At 40.8% G+C, this 21053-nt stretch overlaps 1 protein-coding gene across 1 annotated transcript in view; it reads right to left on the bottom strand.

The window, feature by feature from the left end:
• Window positions 1–21053, bottom strand: part of CHRNA7 (cholinergic receptor nicotinic alpha 7 subunit) — a 117355-nt gene that overhangs the window by 31379 nt on the left and 64923 nt on the right. The window contains exon 4 of the mRNA XM_004779547.3: window positions 20704–20813. Coding sequence (XP_004779604.1) covers window positions 20704–20813 — 110 coding nt within the window. The remainder of the gene's footprint in view (window positions 1–20703; window positions 20814–21053) is intronic.

Below are 21053 nucleotides of genomic sequence, written 5' to 3'. Positions count from 1 at the left end.
ACAAGCTTGGAAAGAAATTTCACAAAATATAGTAAGAGCATTTAGGAGCCTTAACATTTCCATATTTTGTCTGGAAAGTTACCTAAAGTTAAAACAATTATAGTCACATATGTTTATTACTATTTTGATAGAATATAGAGCTCAGACTTTCAGTTATAGAAAGACAGAACATTATCTTTTTACTATGGACTGATTTGGGTCCTCCCACTCCAAAATCCACACTTTGAATCCCTAAACCCCAGAGTGACTGTATTTGAAGATAGAGCTTAAAGGCTTAAAGGAGGTAATTAGTTAAATGAAGTCATAAGGATGAGGCCCTAGTCCTACAGGACTGGCAGCCTTATAAGAGGAAGGAGACTTCTCTCTTTCCATTTCCCTTCCCCCATACTTTTTATATATGCCATTTGAGGACATGAGAAGGCAGCAATCTACAAGCCAGGAAGAAAGCTATCAGCAGGAAACAAATTGGCTCGCTCCTTGATCTTGGACTTCCAGAACTGTGAGAAGTAAAAGTCTCCATTTGTATGTATCCATTAAAATCACTTTGAATGCTTCTTGGGAGGAGCACAGTATATAAATAAATAAGAAAAAAACTTTCATGGCTTGAGGATTTAGCTCTCTAAAAATATTATCTACTTTGTTACAAAAAAGAAAACAAAACAAAACAAAACAAAAAGAAACACAACATCCAACATATAGCACTTTGTTATGGCAGCTCAAGTTGGCTAATCCATCATTCTCTCTATTAATTATAACTAAAAACTCTTAATATAATATATAAATAAACATAAGGAGATAAGTGCAGAGAAGAAGGCAGAAGGAATGACATGAGGTCCCTGCATGCTCCATTTGTCTCCCCAAATTCCAAACTGGGTAGTTGAGAAGCACCAATAGGCATAGATCAAAAGAAAAAAAAAATAATGCCCCAAGAAAAGCCTGCTCTATCTAGCCCAGTGACCAGAAGGGTAGCAGAGAGACAGAAAAGTTTTAGACAATATCCGTGTATCAGCTTAACACCAAAGAAGAAAATAATATACCATTACCAACCCCATCAGCAACGGCTAAGTGAGGACTCCAGATTTCCAACCAAATTGTATATAGCAAGAAAATAATATCCAAAAAAGCAAGAATTACCATGTTATTATGAGATAAAGTAGACGCTAGAGAAAAGAAAATTACAAAGGACAGAATAAATATACACATCGATGAGGGTTCAATCCACCAAAAGACAACGTAATCATTCGTAATCATACGTAATCTTACGTAATCATACATAAACTTACATAATCATATGTAATCTTTCCCACAAACAAGTTGTAGAATATGTGAACCAAAACCAGATAGAAGTGAAAAAAAGGAAGAGACAAACCCACAGTTATAGCTGGAGACTTCAACACTCCTCCCTCAACAATGGAAGACAGAACAAATAGACATAAAAATCAGCAAGGATACAAAAGAACTTAACACACCCTCAACCAAAAGGACTTAATGGAGAGAAAACCCTTCCCCCAACAGTAAAAGCACACTCTCTTTATTCATTTTTTTTTTTTAAGATTTTAGTTATTCATTTGAGAGAGAGAGAAAGATAGAGAGAATATGAGCAGAGGGAGTGGCAGAGGGAAAAGCAGACTCCTGGATGAAAAGGGAACCTGATGTGGGGATCGATCCCACGACCCGGAGATCAAGACCCAAGTCAAAGTAAGATGCTTAACCATCTGAGCCACCTAGGTGCCCCAACACATTCTTTTCAATACTCTCCAGAAGGTATACTAAGTCTGTATCCTGAGCCATCGGACAAAGCTTGACAGCATTTATCAGAATTGAAACTATATAGAACATAATATGTGCCTTCAACAGAATCAAATTAGAAACAACAGGAAATGTCTCAAAACACTTGGACTCAAACACCATATTTCTAAGTAGTCTATGTGCCGAAGAGGAGGTCTAGAGGGAATTCAAAACATACACTGAACTGAATGAAAATTTAAAAAACACACATCAAAATCTGTAAGATGTAGACAAGGAATTGACAGGGAAATTTATAGTAGCAAATTGCTTACGTTAGAAAAAAGTCTCAACTCTATAATCTGGGATTACCTCTCAACGAACTAGAAAAAGAAGAGAAAAATAAACTCATACTAAATAGAGGGAATGGAATAATAAAGATAGGAACAAAAATCAATGAAAGTGAAAAGAGAAAAAAATAGGGAAAATCAATGAAGCAAAATCTACCTCTTTGAAAGGATCAATAAAATTGACAAACCAGTATCAGGAAGGAATCTGAGTATAACACTGCAAGTTCTATAACAATGAAAGGATGATAAGGTGATAAGGGAATACTATAAACAACTCTTGACACATAAATTTGACCAATAGATGAAATATGCCAATTCCTTGGAAATCACAAACTACTAAAAATTTACTAAGAAAATTTAGCCAAGAAGAAACTGAATAGCCCTAAAGCTATTTTACAAATTAAATTAATAATTTTAAAAATTCTTAAATGAATTCTCTAGATCCTGATGGTTTTACTTGAGAATTTCATCAAGCAATCAAAGAATAATGAATACTAACTCTGTAACTCTCTCCCAAGAAGCAGAGGATGAGAGAATGTCTATCAACTCATTTTAAACGGCTAATATTCTGAAACTAAAACCACAAAGATAGGACCATCCCACCCCACCCCCCCAAAAAAAGGAAAAGAAGAGAAAAAGGAAAAATATAGCTAGAAACTACATTCCCTCATAAATAGACATTAAAAAAGCCCTTAATAAAATATTAGCAAATATAATTCAGCTGCATATTTAAGTAATTGCACATATGACCAAAAGGGGTTTAGTCCATGGATGCAAAACTGGTTCAGTATTTAAAAACTGATCAGTGGAATCAAGCATATTAAGAGCCTAAACAGCACGATTATACCAACTGGTAGGAAAAGATAGAGTGATAATAGTCAACACTTAGCCATAATAAAAACTTTCAGAAAACTAGAATAGTAACGAACTTCCTCAGCCTGATAAAGCACATCTAAAGACAAACTAAGCTAGCATTATATTTCATGGTAAAAGGACTGAATGTTTCCCCCCTAAGATCAGGAACAAAGCAAAGACACCTGTCTTCATCACTCTCATTCAACATAACACTGGAAGTCCTCACTTCGAAAATAAAGGGAAAAAAAGGCATAAAGATCAGAAGGAAAGAAAATTGTCCCTATTTGGGTTGACATGACAGTAGAAATCATCTACACGATTATGTAGGAAAAAGATCCCGAGAAGTCTCTTAAAAACAAAAACAAAAACAAAAAACAGCTCTTAGAATACACGAGTTCAAGATCAGAGGATACAAGATCACCTTTAAACAAACAAACAAAAAAACAAAAAAAATATTATGTGTCTATAAACTAGCAATAAACATATGGAAACTGAAAACACAATACCATTTATAATCACTCAAATAAATGAAACTCGAATATAAACCTAACAAGACATTCATGGGACTTTTATGCTGAAAATTACAAAATGTGGGTAAAAGAAATCGCAGAGGATTTAAATAAGAGACACATACCGTAATCATGGATTGGAAGACTCAACATAGGATGTCAATTCTCCCCAAAATGATCTGTAGGTTTAACAAAATTCCTATCAAAATTCCAGTAAGTTATTTTGTAGACATAGACAAGGTCATTCTCCAATTGATACAGACAGGCAAAGGAATTAAAACAGCTTAAACAATTTTGAAGAAAGAGGAGTGAAGTGGCAGAAAATACTCAATGTTTAAGTCTTACTGTAAAGCTTAAGCAAGGAAGACAATACAGTATCCGTGGAGAGACAGACAAAGAAACTAACAGAACAGAGAACCCAAGTGTACACCCACATGAATACAGTAGTTCCCCCAGCCCTTACCCAAGATTTAACTTTCTGTGATTTCAGTTACCCGGAGTCCAGAGGCAAACCATCTTCCTTCTGATGCACTGTAAGAAGGTCAATAGTATCTTAAGTTGATGTTACAATGCCTACATCATTCACTTCATTTCATCTTATCAGTGAGGCATTTTATTGTCTCCCATCATCACAAGAAGGGTAAGTACAGTACAACAGGGTATTTTGATAGAGAGACCACATTCACATAACTGTTATTACAATATATTGTTATAATTGTTCTATTTTATTATTATTATTGTTAATGTCTTACTGTGCCTAATTGATAAATTGAACTTTATCATAGGTATATATCTATAAGGGAAAAAAACATATTCAGGGTTCAGTACTACCTGTGGTTTCAGGCATTCAGATCTCCACTGGGGAACTCGGAATATCCCCCATGAATAAGAAGGGACTATAGTACACCCCGCTGATTTTGACAAAAGTGTGACACACAAAGGAGGAATAAAGCCTTTGCAATAAATGGAGCTGGAGCAATTGGAAAACCATAAGCAAAAAGATGACCCTCTACCTGAGCTTCACCTGTTATTCAATAATTAACTCAAAATGAATTAGAGACTGAAATGCAAATCATAAAACTATAAGGCTTGGGAGAAAATCTTGGGGACTTGGGTCTAAGCTAAGAGTCCTTGGATTTGATACCAAAAACAATCCATTAAAGTAAAATTTGATGAACTGGATTCCACTAAGTTTTTTAAAAAATGCTCTGTGAAAGACTCTGTTAAGAATGTGGAAAGACAACCCACAGAATGGCAAAAGCTTTTTTCACATGACATGTCCAACAAATGACTCATATTTACAACATACAAAGGACTCTCAAAACTCAACAGTAAAAATTAAATGAATAATAAAAAGCAACAATCCAAATAGAAGGGAAAAATACATGAACAGAAATTTGATTAAGAGAATATACAGATGACAAGTGAATACATGCAAAGATCAGCCTCATTAGCCATTATGGAAATGCAAATGAAAACCACAATGAGATATCACTACATGCTTATCAGAATAAAAACTAGTAATAACATCAAATCTTGGCAAGGGCACAGAGTAACTCAGTCACTCATACACTTCTGGGGTTAGGGGATTGTAAACAATGCAGATACTCTGAAAAAGATTTATGGCAATTTCTTGTAAAACCAAATATCCACTTATTCACTTATTATGTAAGCCAACAATGGCATTCTTACTTAATTCATACCAGATAAATAAAAACTTATGTTCACCTAAAACCTGTACACAAATGTTCACAGGAGATGCACTTATAACAGCTAAAGACTTTAAACACCCCAAATGTTCCTCAATGGATAAATGGTTACGCAGACCGTGGTACATCCATACCACTGAGTCCTATCCAGGATAGAAAGATAGACCTCCATGTATACTTTTAAAAAATTTCTTGTGAACCTATAATTATTTCAAAATGAAGGTAGAATTTTTTTTTTTTAATTAGAAACTTGGGGTGCCTGGGTGGCTCAGTCATTATGCATCTGCCTTCAGTTCAGGTCATGATCCCAGGGACCTGGGATGAAGCCCCACATCTGGCTCCCTGCTCAGCAGAAAGCCTGCTTCTCCCTCTCCCACTCCCCCTGCTTGTATTCCCTCTCTTGCTGTCTCTCTCTGTCAAATAAATAAATAAAATATTTGAAAAAGTCAGAAACTTACAAAATATCCAACAATGTTCAATAAAATACACCTTCTCGATGGGCTACTATGTCACCATTTAAATGATGATTAGGAAAAGTCCATGGAAACAGAAAATATCTATGATAACTGAAAAATTATGTCATTATAATCCCATAAAAGCATATTAAGCAGATGGACTAAAGGAAGACATAATAAAGTGAAATTTAGCTATTTAGGAAAGGAGAGACAGAAATTAAGCATTTTTACTTTTTCATGGCCATTGATGGTAGTCTTTAAATATGAAGAGGATCTTCTTTACCTTGCTCTCAATCTGAAGTTAGCTTTCATAATAAATAAGGGTCAACAGTGACAACACAAAAAGTAACAACATCTACTGGAAGGTCAGAAGGTACTGAAAGATGCTACTGCCATCGATCTTTAGGACGTCTTTCAGAGGCAACATCCGGAAGACCGTAAAACGGAATCCATACCATGTTCTGCATACCAACAACATCAAAAGACTATGTTATAATAACACATTTGTTGATTACAAAATAGGTAAGGAATCCTGTAATGATTCACTAAAGCTGTCTAGCATTAGTGCATGCATCCCAGGGAAAAATGAGAAGCACTCAGTAGGTAAGTACCAAAGAGAAACACTCAGATGGTTACAATCAAGTTCTCATTGGTTCTTTTATCATAGTCCCCAATGGCATGAGTATAATTCACCATTCAGTTGGTATTTCTCTGGACAGCAAGAGGGAGACAAGAATATAACTGAGGTTAGCGTATGAGTTGAAATTCAGACTTCCAGCACTAAATTCCTGCTAACTTCCATCTAATTAAAAAAATGTAAGCAGGTGTTAGTGCTAAGCAGGCAGAGTCTTTCAAAGCTTGGACTGGGGACCCTATGTAGCAGAGTCCTGAGCTGTACTTCTTCACACCTGCTGGATCAGGCCCTGGGGGTGGGTAGAAGGGAAGTCTCCATTGTTAAAAAGTACTGAAGGAGATTCTTTTGGCAGAACCGCTGAGCAATCTGAAAAATTTCAAAACTAATCTGTCTCCTTGTGGACCCTTTGTCCTAGTACAGAGAGACTGCAGATAAAGTTGTCGAGCCTGATCCAGGAAGCTTCCTTAGCAGTCTTCCTGCAGCATGCTGCTTCCGATGTCTGGGCGGGCCACATGGGGAAGAGGGTTAGGAAGAATACATATGCCACTTCTGGCTGTTTCACTCCCCTTGAGGTGCTTTGGTGAATTTTTATAGTTTTCCTAACAACAGGATGGTGCCTTTGTACCAGATTTATTCCTCTGTATCTCAGGGTTATCCCAGACCCTTTATTCCATGTTGCTATCCGCTGATGTGTAACTCAGCTGTCATCTTGCCTTCTTCCTTGCTCTACTCTCTTATTAGCTCAAAATCTGTCAGCTAATTCTATTTTTAGGTAAATAATCAACTAGGAGCAGTGTTATGTCTTCCTCTGTAATATTTAGATTTCTTTTTTTTTTAATATTTAGATTTCTTATTTTTTAATTTGCTCTGGCTAGGGCCTCCCAGCAGACCGCTGACAGCAGGAATATCTGGCATCTTCCCTTTCTAACTTGGATGGAATTTATCTGACTTTTCAACAGTTAGCTTTATGTCTGCAGGAGTTTTCTTGCGGATAATATTTATCCAGTTATAAAAGTTTTCTTCTAATCTTAGTTTATAATGTGTTTTTTAACATCTATTTATTTATTTGACAGACAGAGATCACAAGTAGGCAGAGAGGCAGGCAGAGAAAGAGGAGGAAGCGGACTCCCTGCTGAGCAGAGAGCCCGATGTGGGGCTCGATCCCAGGACTCCGGGATCATGACCTGAGCTGAAGACAGAGGCTTTAACCCACTGAGCCACCCAGGCGCCCCTTTATCATGTGTTTTGATCAAGGATTGTAGCTGAATTTAAAAAGTTTTCTGTCATTCGAGATTTTGTCTTTGTTTCCTTGTTCAACATGGACATGCAGTGAATTCCATTAGCAAGTCTACCAAGTTAATCCATCTTTGCATACCTGGGATAAAATTTATTTGTTTTTTTTCACCTAATGCACTGCTGGATTTTATCTGCCAGCATTTCATTTAGAATACCAGCATCCATATTCACATGCAAGATTTATTGATAGTTCTCTTCTATTGAGATATCTTTACCATGTTAATTTATATCAGTGTTATACATTTTCCATCTTTTATGCATGTTCTATAATAATTTATATAACGTAGATTTATCTATTCTTGAAGATGCAAAAGTCCAATGTAAAAATGTATCTTTTAAAATATAAATCTTGGCCTACTTTTCCCATTTTTTAATGTATTTTTAAATCTATCTGATTTTCTTCTCTTTAGGTATATTTAGTAATTTGTATTCCCTTAGAAAATCACCCATTTCAACCAGATATATATTTTCATTGGGAGTTTATTTTTCAAAGAACTAAATTTTAGTTCTTTTCCTTTCTCTAAATGTGTATTTGTTTTGTATCTTTTAAAAATAATTTCTGTTTATGCCTTCACTAATTTATTCCTTCTGCCTTCTTCAGGTTTATTCTGGTATGGATTTTCTAATTTTTTTAAAGATTTTATTTATTTATTTGACAGAAAGATCACAAGTAGGCAGAGAGGCAGGAAGAGAGAGAGGGGGAAGCAGGGTCCCTGCTGAGCAGAGAGCCTGATGCAGGGCTCTATCCCAGGACCAAGATTATGACCTGAGCAGAAGGCAGAGGCTTAACCCACCGAGCCACCCAGGTGCCCCAATATTTTCTAAATTTTTGAGGTACAAACTTACTAACTAAATTTCAAACTTCCTTCTTTTCTAATTTTTGCTTTGACAATATCTCCCTGGTCTTGTTATGTTCACTCTCATTGTCATTCATTCCTTAAAAGATATTTCTTGAAAGGTTCTATAAACCAAGATTAATTTGAGAGTCTTTTTTTAAAAAAGTGCAGATTATAGATACATATGCACACAGAATGCCCTATCATAATCCCTCTGTTGTTATTCATCTTTTAACATGTGATCAGAGAATACGAGCTATGTGAGATCTACTTTTTTAGAATACACTAGATATTACTTATAGTTCAAAAATAATTTCAGGGGGCGCTTGGGTGGCTCAGTCATTAAGCATCTGCCTTCAGCTCAGGTAATGATCCCAGGGTCCTGGGATTGGGCCCCACATCGAGCTCCCTGCTGGTGGGAAGCCTGCTTCTCCCTCTCCCACTTCCCCTGTTGTGTTCCCTCTCTTGCTCTCTCTTTCAAATAAATAAATAAATTTTAAAAAAAAATAATTTTTGGCAAATATTTCAAGTGTTTAAAAGTATTTTTTGTTTGTTGAGTATGAATTTCTGTATTTCATGATTCGGTCTTATCAACTATTTTATTTCATCCTATTAACCAAATTTTTTTCCCTGAGATTATGGTTTTGTCTACTTCTCCTACGTACTTCATCAGTATTAGCTGCAAATGTCTTGAATTACATTGTTTGCTACATAACTGCTCATAATCACTTTGTTTACTCAGTAACTTTGCCTTTAATCAATATAAAAAGATTCATTTTGTTCCTTTTCATGTCTTTTGTATTCTATTTTTGATTTTTATTTCTTGAATAAGAACACTGCTAAGTCAGGTGTCTTTTTTCTTGGCACTTTCCAGACATAACTTTTTCAATTCTTTTCTACTCATTCTGCTGCATCATTTTGATGAAAATTCGTCCTCTGTGTACAGCCTACAGTTGGAGTTTTGTTTGGTTTTCTTTTTCTTTTCTTTTTTACTGGGGTGCATATATCTTTTTATTTATTTAATTTTTTTTTTAATTTTAGTTTTTATTTTCAGCATAATAGTATTCCTTGTTTTTGCACCACACCCAGTGCTCCATGCAATCCGTGCCCTCTCTAATACCCACCACCTGATACCCCAACCTCCCACCCCCCGCCACTTCAAACCCCTCAGATTGTTTTTTTGTTTTTTTTTCTAAACCAATCAGAGAGTCTATTTTATGTTAGAAATTGTTATGGGATGTAAACCTATTTGCATTTTTATGATTAGTGACTATTTTAACTTATTTCTGCTTTTCTCTTGTCATTTTACCATATTTTCTTATGTTGTTTCTTATTTTTCCATTTCTGCATATAATAACTTCCAAACCACTAGATTCTAAAATCCTGATTGATTGCTTTGTTTTGTGTCTAGTGGTTTGGAAGTTATTATACCATGTCTGTCGCTCTAATATCTACCAAAATTTATAACCAATCAATTTAATCGTACTTTTTGTCCATCCTGTACACTTAACTAGGGCATCTATCTGTCTCATACACAAACCACAGTAGAGCGAACTTCCACGTCACTCCTCGATGCCTCAATTCCTACTAACTTAACAGCATATTAATTTATTTAAAAATATTATCAAATATTTAAACTTAGCTATAACTTCTAATGTTTGCTTTGGTAACCACTGCTGACTGTACAACAGTCTTTTTTGCCTCTCTTTTGGTTTCATCCCATTTTGTTCAGTCTATCCTTGAGTCAATCACTCAAGTCTTCACAAATTCTAAACTACCTTAATTTTTGCCTGGGTAGTACAGTTTATTAAAATATTTTATTATGAAAAGAATTTTACCTCTAATACTAGAAAGTAAGGCTCTATTAACTTAGGCAATTTTTTTTTCCTGTTATAAAGATCTTTCACTTTGAGAGCTTTGAGAGGTTTTCCTTTCATCCTCAACGTTTGTAAATTTCAAGTGATATTCAAGACATAAGTCTCTTTCTGTTTACCCTACTTAGTATTCAGTATGCTATTGGTACATGAAGAGACAAATACACCATCCCATTTCAATACATTGGGGAAAAGATGGAATGCTCAACCAAATCATGTTAATCATTTCCTATTCTTTAGAGTGAAATAATGTTAGACTCTGACCTCATACCATACAGGAAAATTTCAGGGAAAAAAAAAAAAAACCCACAACATAAAAAAATCTTCTCTTGGTTTACTTTAGCAGTCAGTTTAGCTCAGTACAAACTTCTTAAAGTATTAAAAGAAACTATAATAGAATGCACATGTCATCTGTTGGCATGGAATCCCAAAGTCTTAGAAGACACATTAAAAAAAAACAATAAAAACAAAATAGATCTGATTTACTAAGAATGAAAATTTATTTTAAATAAAAGACCATACATCATGCTAAAAGACAACTTGAATAATTTAAATTGAATAATCCTTCATGAGAGATTGGTATGGAAAGTACTATAGAAAAGAGAATGACAATCTCTAGGTTAATTTGTTTTTCAGGCTACACCATGTATATTTTAGGACCCATACCCAACACCCCCACCCCAAACAACCAAAATTCATGTATGTTTATAGGTAGGTAGGTAGGTAGGTAGGTATGTGTTTGGTGTTGGGGAGAGCAATCGGTCAATCCAGACAGTGTGAGTTCCAGTGCCATTACCCAAACTCTGGGCTCCAGCCACTCCCTAATGGACCCACCTAATGGCTCCAGTAGTGCAACTACTCACAGTAATTTGATGCTGTCTAGTGCTATTTGCCACACTAACTTTTGGGGATAAAACATGTGGACAGAACATGGCCTCCCTGACAGAGATCACTGGCCAGTGAGGAGGAAGGAGAGTGTTAAACCTGATTTTCTATGGGCCATGTTGCTTAGAAACAGCAAGTTCCTCCATGGTCCACAGTGGCCAAGGCAGGGACAGTCCCAGAGGAGAAGCCTGGCCAGACTGATCTGAACTCCTCATTGTAGTTCATCCTGACCTTACTATCTTATCTTCATCCCCTCCTTTGCATTAAAAGCAAATCCTGCAACATTTGCTTCCTTCCAAGTTTGACTCCCATCACTTCCTCAAGAGCCCTCTGCACGCCATGGCCTAATTCTTATTTTCTCATGAAAATGCCATATATCTTGGCTCCCATGTCTTAATCTAACTGTCCTCTCTAAGCAGATAGACACTGTCCCAAAGTGAGGCGACCACTTAAATTATGGTCTAAACTGAGTTACTCTTAGAAGTGAAATGAAGCATTATTAATAGCTGTGCCAGGACAGAAAACTGAACTCAGGCCTGTCCCAGGCTCCCAGGTAGACAGATCTGGTACAGCCACCTTCCCACAGACAAGTACTCCTCTCCTGCCTCTGGATGAGGCTTTCGGTCTTCCAGATCCTTCTAAGATGCCGGATCCCGGATACATCATTTCTCCTCTGAAAGACGATCCGTTGAGCCTTTGTCAACACCAGGAAGAAGGTGTCAAGCATTGCAAAAAGCAAAAGGGTTTGGAGTCAAGGCTGTGGTTCTGTGTGAACAGGCCGTTTAATCTCAGAAACAGATGAACTGGGGATAGTAATTTGATGAGATCAAATCAGATGAGACCACCTAGGGTAAAGTGCTTTTTTTGCCTGATTACAAGTGCCTTCAGGTCACTGAATGTGTGTCCTTTTAGAAGCACAGAATCTCACACCTAGTAGGTCCTCAGAAAATCCTCCAGAGCTGAACTGATAGCATCAGCCACATCAGACAAGTAAAGTCTCGGCCCCTCCAGGTTTCCATACACTCTGATATACTCCATGGGGCACAGTCAGCTAGGGCCCCACACTCTGTAGAGGAGGTTGTGAGGGCTTGCTGGGGAAGACCAGTTTTTCTCCCATACATCTCTTCCTGTGACTCACAAACCCCTATGTGCTGCTCCATGCAGGCAGCCTTGAGCACAGTCCTGGGCAGAGGGCAGTGGAAATTTGCAGGGATCCCCAGAGCAGTCTGAGGAGGGCAGGCAAGGGCTGATCTTGCCCACCACCACTGTGCTACCTGCCCCGCCCCTTCCTCAGGCAGCTCATGATGATGACTGAACTTCCCATCGAATTCCTGTCTCACATATTTATTACACAGACCCTTACAACCATGTTGGCTCTGTGTCCAATGTCACTAAGATCAATAAGCTCATCTCCAAAAGCCACGCTCTTGGACTCAATCAGTCTCACAGGCCCTCAGGGTGCAGGGAGGGGGTGGGCGCTAGTGGACTGGCCCTGTGCCAAAGGCAGAAAGACCGTTGGCCTGGGCCATCTGGATGCAAAGCCCTCCCTAGCAAACTCCAATCGCTGCAGCACCTGGCCCTCTGTTTGAAATTCTGCTCAAACCCTTGCACAGTGGTTTGCATTTTGTCATCCCACTCTAGCTGGCAAGGGATTTGGTGAAAGAAAAGTTGGATGTCACATGCTCTGAGAGTGGGAAGAGACAGACTCACCTTTCCAGAATGAAAGACAAAAGAGAGGCCCAGCGAAGGTCTAAAAGTAGAGTCAACTCAGAGGGAGGGAGAGAGGAATTATTTTGTTTTGTCTAACTTGTAGAAAAATAAAGGATCTCTGGCCTGACCAGAGGCAGGCCAGCCTGAGGTACATCAGACTATGGCATTGGGCACACACTGCTGGGTCACTCTGGGCAAGTGACTAAAGCTCTCTGGGTACAGTTTCTTGTCCTGAGAAATATGGATGCGAAAGACTGACTTTGAAGTCATCCAGCCCTTTGCAGAAAGAATAGGACCAGGCAGAGGTGCTAAAGGTCCAGCAGGGACAGTCTGTGATGTCCAGTGCAGACAGGCTGGCCTCTGAGTCAGTTTGAGGCAGACAAGTATGTGGGCTAACAGTGGCTGAATGACGGCATGTGTTCATGGGCCCTCCCCCACTCAGCATGACCAAAAAGCTAGAGGAAACAGAAGCAAAACACATCCTCTGCCATCGGCTGGGAGCAGTGTGCAAGCAGAGAACAGGTAACTTCTGGACAAAATAACCATGGGATGGGAACCATCTGGTGGCAGAAGGAGGAGTCAGAAGGAGAATATGAATAAGTATTTTGACAATTATCCAGAGAAAGAAAGAAATTAAATTCTACAAAAAGGATGAGAGCCTCTCCCATCTCATTCTTGATAGGAGCCAAGCCCTCGAATACTTGGGCCACATCCCATCATGTCTCTGCCCTTCTCCACCCACGCACTCCAGCCACACTCTCCCTCGTGTTCCCAGACAGACCCAAATGGCATGTTCCTATCTGAGAGTGATCAAAAAAGGTAAATTCTCTCAAAGATAAAAGCATGACACTTGCACAAAATACAAAGTGAACATGTGTCAAAATTTTTACTTAAGTCAATTAATTAGGGAAGAAGCAAGGTGTCAAAAACCAATTCTAAGGAGCATCCAGAAAGTAGACACATACAAAGGCAATCAAGAGTGGGGATCAGATCTGTTAACGGAAAAATCAGCCCAGGAGACAAAATCCATTTGCTTCTCTATGCACTGCAGTCATTTAAATGCATTACTCTCGGTTTCCTAGAATGTACAGAGTTGGAAAGTAGTTCAAAGACCATGACAGAGTTTGAGATAGTTTCTGCTAACCTAGAAGGTGCGTGTGACCACACACAGCATGCCGTAGGCCACCTGGTCATCTTTCTCTTGTCTGTTTTGCTCTCACATTGCAAGGCTTTTTTATAACCTTTCCTGAGAGGCCTTATTCTTTCAATCAAGAACATTCATCTCCCTGATGCCACATGACTTGTTACCCCACCTCCTCTGGACCTTCTGCTGACCTCACATGCTACCCATGGCTCTACCACTCCCTATCTGCTCTCCCTGCTTTCTTGTTCTTGGAGCCCCTATAATCTGGCGTGTGTGCTCCCGTCTTTTCTCTCTCTCCCTTTCTCTAGAGAGCCGGGATTTCTGCCTGTCTTGATCGCTGCTGTGTCCTCAGATCCTAGACAGTGTGTGATAACAGCACATAAGCCTTCACTAAATATTGGTTCAGTGAACGAACAAATTAAAAACAAACATCAAAGGCACAGGGGTAAGAAAGGGGAGGTTTGGGCAGACAGCTCGGAGGACAGTTTTGGAAATGCACACATAGATCAGATCGTTCCACTCACTTCTTGAAAACAGGTGACTGCTCCGATCTCTTCCTGTTATACCTTCTTAGGAACAGCCTCCCTCCAGAGTAGGTCTGAATGTTTGATAAAGCAGATAATGCTGTAACAGCACATCCTAAAACCTCCTTCGCTGGGAGGTCTATAGTTGCAAAATTACCTTTGTTCAACTGGAGAGTTCTGCTGCATCTAAGAGCCGCTACTGATGTCCTTTCGGTGATGGCCTCCTGCCTCCAGCCCCACCCCCCACAACCAGCCATCACTGCACATGGGCTGTTGAGTACTAACTCATTAATCTTCTCCAGGAGGCATTAACAGTGACAACACTGAATAAGAGATTCGCTCCCTAAAATCCCTTTGCATATGTAGACTGATGTGAAACCATGATAACACACGAAGGTCACAGAGGGGCTAAGGTCACTCGCAAGGATATAGGTCCTGGCTCTTCTCTGTTACCTTTGCTACCTGCCTGTCTCCTCTCTGCTTTGGCTGAGAAACCCGCCTAGTCCTTACGGTGTTCTCCCTCCTACTTGCATCACTGCTGCCTTCCACAACAGAGGGAACTGCACTGGAACCTCAATCAGGCCAAGGTGACAACGACTGAAACGTGAGTATGCAACTCATCTGCACTGCAGCTGACCAGACTGACAGCCATCCTTCCCAGGCCCAAGGCCCTGACATCTGCCTATTGCAGGCATCAGCAGCCGGGCTTGAGGTTTGAGGACCAACTCACATTCGGTCTCTGCACAGGGCAGGCAAGCAGAGGTGGTGTCAGGGAGGTGACATTCCTGGAAGCAGCGGTCAACCTATCACAGGCAGAGGGCAGCTGGCAGATAAATAGCCCAGAGGTTTCCAGTGAGAATGGGCCCCACTGCCCAGAGCAGTAGCTTGCTTTTTAATTCATCTTACATTGGCTTCCTTCCTTCCCTGTCTCGCTTCTCCCAAATAAACCATGTGCTGAAATACTTGTCATAGATTGACTGCTGGGGGGAACAAAAGACACTTGGAAAGGAAATAAACTCTATTTCATGGGTGAGTCACTGATTAGCACACAATTACTGGCCCTCATGGGCTGGAATACACTGCATCCAGGCTTGTTCTGCACACATCACCCTTTCCCTAGGCTCTGCTATCAGGTACAGGGTTATGGGAATACATGACAGAAAGAAGGCTATAGCCAGGGGACTGGAGTCTCTGAGCCAGACATGAGCCTGCAGACATGGAAATGCAATTTTGCACAGGCGGTAAGAAAGGGATGGTTGACACATCATGCTGTCCTAAAAATACAGAGCCAACAAAAACACCTTCAAATACATTCATCAGCAAAGATTCCACTATTATAACTGATTGAGCAGCTCAGGAATGGAGAAGCCCAGAGAGGCGGAGGCAGTTGCCTGTGATTGCACAGTGCAGGGCAAGCCAAGGTGTCCCGGCGGTTCAGGCTTTCTTCTATGAATCGACTGCTGATAATGGATGCCTTTCATTCCATCCAAATGTGAAAATCATGAAAAGCTATCCACAATTGCTACTCACTTTGAGCAAGGCTGTGTTCAGAAAAATCCTTGAACTGCAGGCTTAAAGTAAAGCAGAATAAAGCAACCGAGAAACTACTGGGATCAGCATCCGGCAGGGATGCTTTTATCAGCGCCCGTCCTCTCCTCAGAGCAAGCCGGCCAGCTGGCTGGCAGCACTGTAACTTGTTCTCCATCCATCAGGGAAATAAAGCATCCTATCCCAGAAATGATGCAGAGATGGCTGTTTTGCAGTGACCCAGCCTCTTCAAAGCACAGAAAATGTATTCTATCCCAAAAACCATTAGTGGCTCACACTTGGACTCCATTATCAAACCAGAATAGACCAAGAAACGTGATGGACATGTTTGTGATGCTTCCCCTAACCTGAATCAATGCTCCTTTTAAAACCATGACTTACACAGAAATGCTGGTATGCCCCCGTCCTTTAGGAAAAGCTCCCCCTGCAAACACAACATGTTAATGAACCATCTCACAAGCCTACCGAGGGAACATACCATTTGGAGTGCCTGGAAGCTGGCAGAAAGTATTAAGCTCAACATCTCTCAAAATCTCTAATAACGGAATATCAGAAGGTCAGGATCCTATTAAATTCAAGCCTGTTTTTGCTACTTCCTGTGTCCATTTTTTGGCTCCATTACAGGTTCGTATTTTCCAGCTTGCCCATACGATTTCTTTTTCTTCTTTCCCTGCTGTTCTTAACAGCACCCACATCACATGGCTCCATCACCTTCCCTCGCTCCTCTTAACTCCTGCATCTTCCCTTCCTCCTTCTATCCTGCCTGTGCACAAATATGTATTAACCACCCTCTAGACCCCATGTGCTATGGGCGGCAGGGCCTCTTTCTGTGACAGAGCGTGACAGAGAGACACACACCAGGGACTCCGTGGGATAGGGCATCAAGCTGAGGCCCGAGGGAGGACAGAAGGGTGACCATGTCAAGAGGGGAGCTCAGAGAGATGTCCTGTAGTGGGAGAGTCCAGACACACCAAGGAGCTAGAAGACAAACTTCTAGCTAGGGAGCAGCACGTGTTAAGAGGCAGCTGGAGGGGATGGGCTGGGCCACTCCCGCCTGCTGGCCAGGCCTTGTGACTTCTGTCCGGACAGCAGAGGTAAGCCAGTGAATGGAGTCAGGGGATGAGAGGATGTTGGGAAGCTCTCTCTGCTTGCCTCCCTGTGCACTCTCTCCCTTCTACAGGTCCCTCCAGGGTGCCCTGAACAGAGGCCTCCTTCCTTACACGTGTCTGTTTTGGTTCTTCATCCCCTCCCCCCACAACCATCGGATCTGGCCTTCATGCTTCACCACGTCCCTTCCACAGAGCCCAGCATACCTTTGTCTTCCTTTCCCTCCCTCCCTGCGTGCCCTGGTGAGGTTGACTTCTGCTCCCCTGATCCAAGCTGAGCCCTTGGCTACTCTGCCCAACAGGGTGTAGTGAAGGGGCTATTCTGGGGTTCTTATATGATCAGTCCCTACAGAGCCTCGTGGCCCTCACTTCCTTCCTCTTCAAGCACCCCACTGGGGGATGCCCATACCAAGTGGAAAAGATTTTTAAAAGGAAGCTGAGGCGGCAGAGGTGACAGCCCCAGCTGAGCTCCCACCGGCAGCTGCCATCCCTGCCAGCCATGGTGCTGCGGCCCTCCACATTCCAGCCTGTCTGAGCCCCAGGCCCCTGCTTCCTGCCGACATTTCACGTGCAGAGACAGGCAACCACAGGGATCCAGTCAGTCCATAGCCTGGTGAGAAGTAACATGTCCACAATTTTTTAAGACACCAAGTTCAGGGTAGTCTGTCAAACAGCAAAGGATAAATGACACTGTGTCTATGACAGGCTTAAAATATATTCTGTAACCTGCTTATGCTACAACATGTTTGTGTGGGCATGCAAGCCATATATTTAACAATTACTTCAGAAAGGGGGCTCTACCTCCCATTTCTCAGAAAAACTGAAGCTGAAGAGGAGGCAGCCTCTACAGATTCTATGGGAGGAAACTATGAATGTGGCCAGCAGGGAGGTGGGGAAAAGAGGGAAAAAAAAAAAAAAAGATAGTTATTTAGAGCTCAAGGGGAAACTGAGAGGAAAGGGTTTCTGGGGCCATTGGTTGGGTCAGACATATGGGGGGAAGCATTATTTCTGAGGGCCTGCTCCCTGGTGATGGCAGGTGGAGACTTTTCCTTTGCTCCTTGAAATTCAGTTTATATAGAATTCTTGGTAACTCTTCATTATCCAGAACATTAGAATCATCAAACATTTTATTTATTAGGGTTTGAGGCCCTCCATATAAACCATAAGAACCATCTCTAGGGCCTTATTAAGATTCTACCGGGGCACCTGGGTGGCTCAGTGGGTTAAGCCTCTGCCTTTGGCTCAGGTCACGATCTTAGGGCCCTGGGATCAAGTCCCAAATCGGGCTCCTTGCTCAGTGGGAAGCCTGCTTCCTCCTCTCTCTCTAACTGCCTCGTTCTTACTTGTGATCTCTCTGTCAAATAAATAAATAAAAATCTTTATAAAAAGAAAAGATTCTACCACATTGTAATATTTATTCTTGACTTCAAATAAAAAAGAACTAAGTTAGGCACAATGCAAAACCCGTACAGACATTTCCTTCTGCATTGCCATACCCTCTTACTCTACGCGGAAATCCTCATTACCATCTCTGTAAATGCACTGCCATTCAGTCTTTGCCAAGTACCACACCGGGCATGCTAGGTACATCCACAGAGTGATCCCTTCCAAATTCTGTGAAGCTGGCATCTCCCCCGTTCTGCAAAGCAGGAGTCTGAGACTTCACAGTTGTACACACAGTAAACATTACAGCTAAGATTCCAACTCGGACTTCTCCAGTCCTGACTCGTTGTCCTTAAGGAGTCAACTGCAGTGCCCCTGTTAGGGGCTGAATTGTGTTTCCTTCAAATTCACACGCTGAAGTCCTAGGTCCTATGCTGAAGTACCTCAGTACGTGACTGTATTTGGACAGTCTTTAAAGAGGAAGCTAAGTTAAAATGAGGTCATTAGAGTGGGCCCTAATCCAGTATGATAGTTGTCCTCACAAGAGATCACAGAGCACAGACATGCACAGAGGGAGGGCCATATGAAGACAGAGGGAGAAGAAGGACATCTACAAGTTACAGGAGAGGAGCCTCAGAAGAAGGAAACCTGCTGACACCATAATCTTGGGCTTCCAGGCTCCAAAATAAAAGACATTTCTGAGGGCACCTGGGTGGCTCAGTGGGTTAAGCCTCTGCCTTCAGCTCAGTCATGGTCTCAGGGTCCTGGGATCGAGTCCTATGTCGGGCTCTCTCCTCAGCAGAGAGTCTGCTTCCCCCTCTCTCTCTGCCTGTTTGTAATCTCTCTCTCTCTCTGTTAAATAAATCTTAAAACAAAACAAAACAAAACAAAACAAAAACAAAAAAACAATTCTGTGAGAAAACAAATTCTTGTTGTTCTGGTCACTCAGTCTGTGGTATTTTCTTATGGCAGTCCTGGGACACTGAGGACCCAAAAGATGAGCCATAGGATTTCATGTGCTTCACCTACTCCATAGGGGACCACGTACTCTGACTTTAGACATGTTGCAAAACTCAGGTATTGGAACTAATTTAAGGAGCTGAAGTCTGGCAGCAAATCAGGAAGGGATAATATTCTTCTAAAAACAGTCCCAATAATTCAAATGAAATGTAATCTCCAGCAAATTAATAGCTGATACAAGATAAGAATCATCCAGCCTCCTGGAAGCAGTCAATATAGGACAAACATATCAGCTGGTCCCAGAACCACTCTGTGGAAATCAAAGGCAAGGGCCTTTGATTTCAATGGTCACATTGGTCACACTGTTTCCTAAGTCAGGAAGGCATGGGGCTTCCTTCTTTTCCAGGTAGGACCAAAGGCAGCAGTTCCCACTAGGAAACATCTTTCTTTTACATTAAATTCATTATCATATTCTACACCTTACTGGAAAGAGATGTTCTGGATCCCTATTTTGATCATGTAGCTTAGCCCAAAATTTTGTGCTTCTAGAAATTTACTCTGCCTGAATACTTGGCTTTTGGGCATCTAGTCTACAAATCAGAATGTCCTGGATTACTAATGAATCCCTCATTTCTTGACCTCAGGAGCAGGAGGACTATTAGAATAGGACTGTTATGTGCCTTCTGTCACTCGACCTGTATCACAAGCTTCCAAGCACAGCTAGAGATGACGATCTCATGCACCCAGCTACACACAGTGGGACTCTCCCAATGCACGTTGGGGAACGCACCCAATGAGGACCTGGGTCCAAAGAGTAGATTCCAGTCATGCACGCCATTGGCCAGCAACTTATGCTGTGACCATAATGCTGCCATTCAGGTGCAAAGGTTACTTCCACATGCAAAAATGCCTCAGTGCCAATATGTACAAAAGTATGTATGTATCTATCATGCACAGTCCTAGAGACATGGTCATCATAGGGAGAGTAGTAAGTAATACAAGCCTGCATGCCACAGCAGAGAACATGGCGGGGGGCGGGCAGAAGGCTGATCAAAGGCCTGGGCATTCACAAAGCATCATGGACAGCAATGATCTCAATACAGATAATGTATCCAGTGTTTCTATAAAATATGTAAATATGCTTGGTTATTACATATATGCAAGAATAAAATCATTTTTCCTTTTGTCCAGCATGCTTACCTGTTATAGAGAAGAATGTCTGGCTTCCAAATCAGGCCATCTGGGAAACGGACAGTCTTCACACCCGGATATTCTGACATATTCCATTGTAAATAGTGATCTGTCCAAGACTGACACACAGATACAATGACATTAGCAGCACTTTGCTTCCCTGCCTACTTATATTTCTTCTACAAGATTATTAGATACACTTAGAGCCAAAACGAGATCCAGATACTTATTTACATAATTTAATTGTTATCTACAAAATATAAGGAAACTGAGAATTAAATAATCTCTTCCAAAATGACCATCAATAGCACAAAAAAATCACATTTAAGATTCTGCTGTCACCATGATTACATTCAGAC

This window comes from Mustela putorius, unplaced genomic scaffold (genome assembly GCF_011764305.1).
Source record: "Mustela putorius furo isolate JIRA1106 unplaced genomic scaffold, ASM1176430v1.1 tig00003972_pilon_pilon_pilon, whole genome shotgun sequence".
NCBI classification, from domain to species: domain Eukaryota; kingdom Metazoa; phylum Chordata; class Mammalia; order Carnivora; family Mustelidae; genus Mustela; species Mustela putorius.
This window is presented reverse-complemented; position numbering and strand designations above follow the sequence as displayed.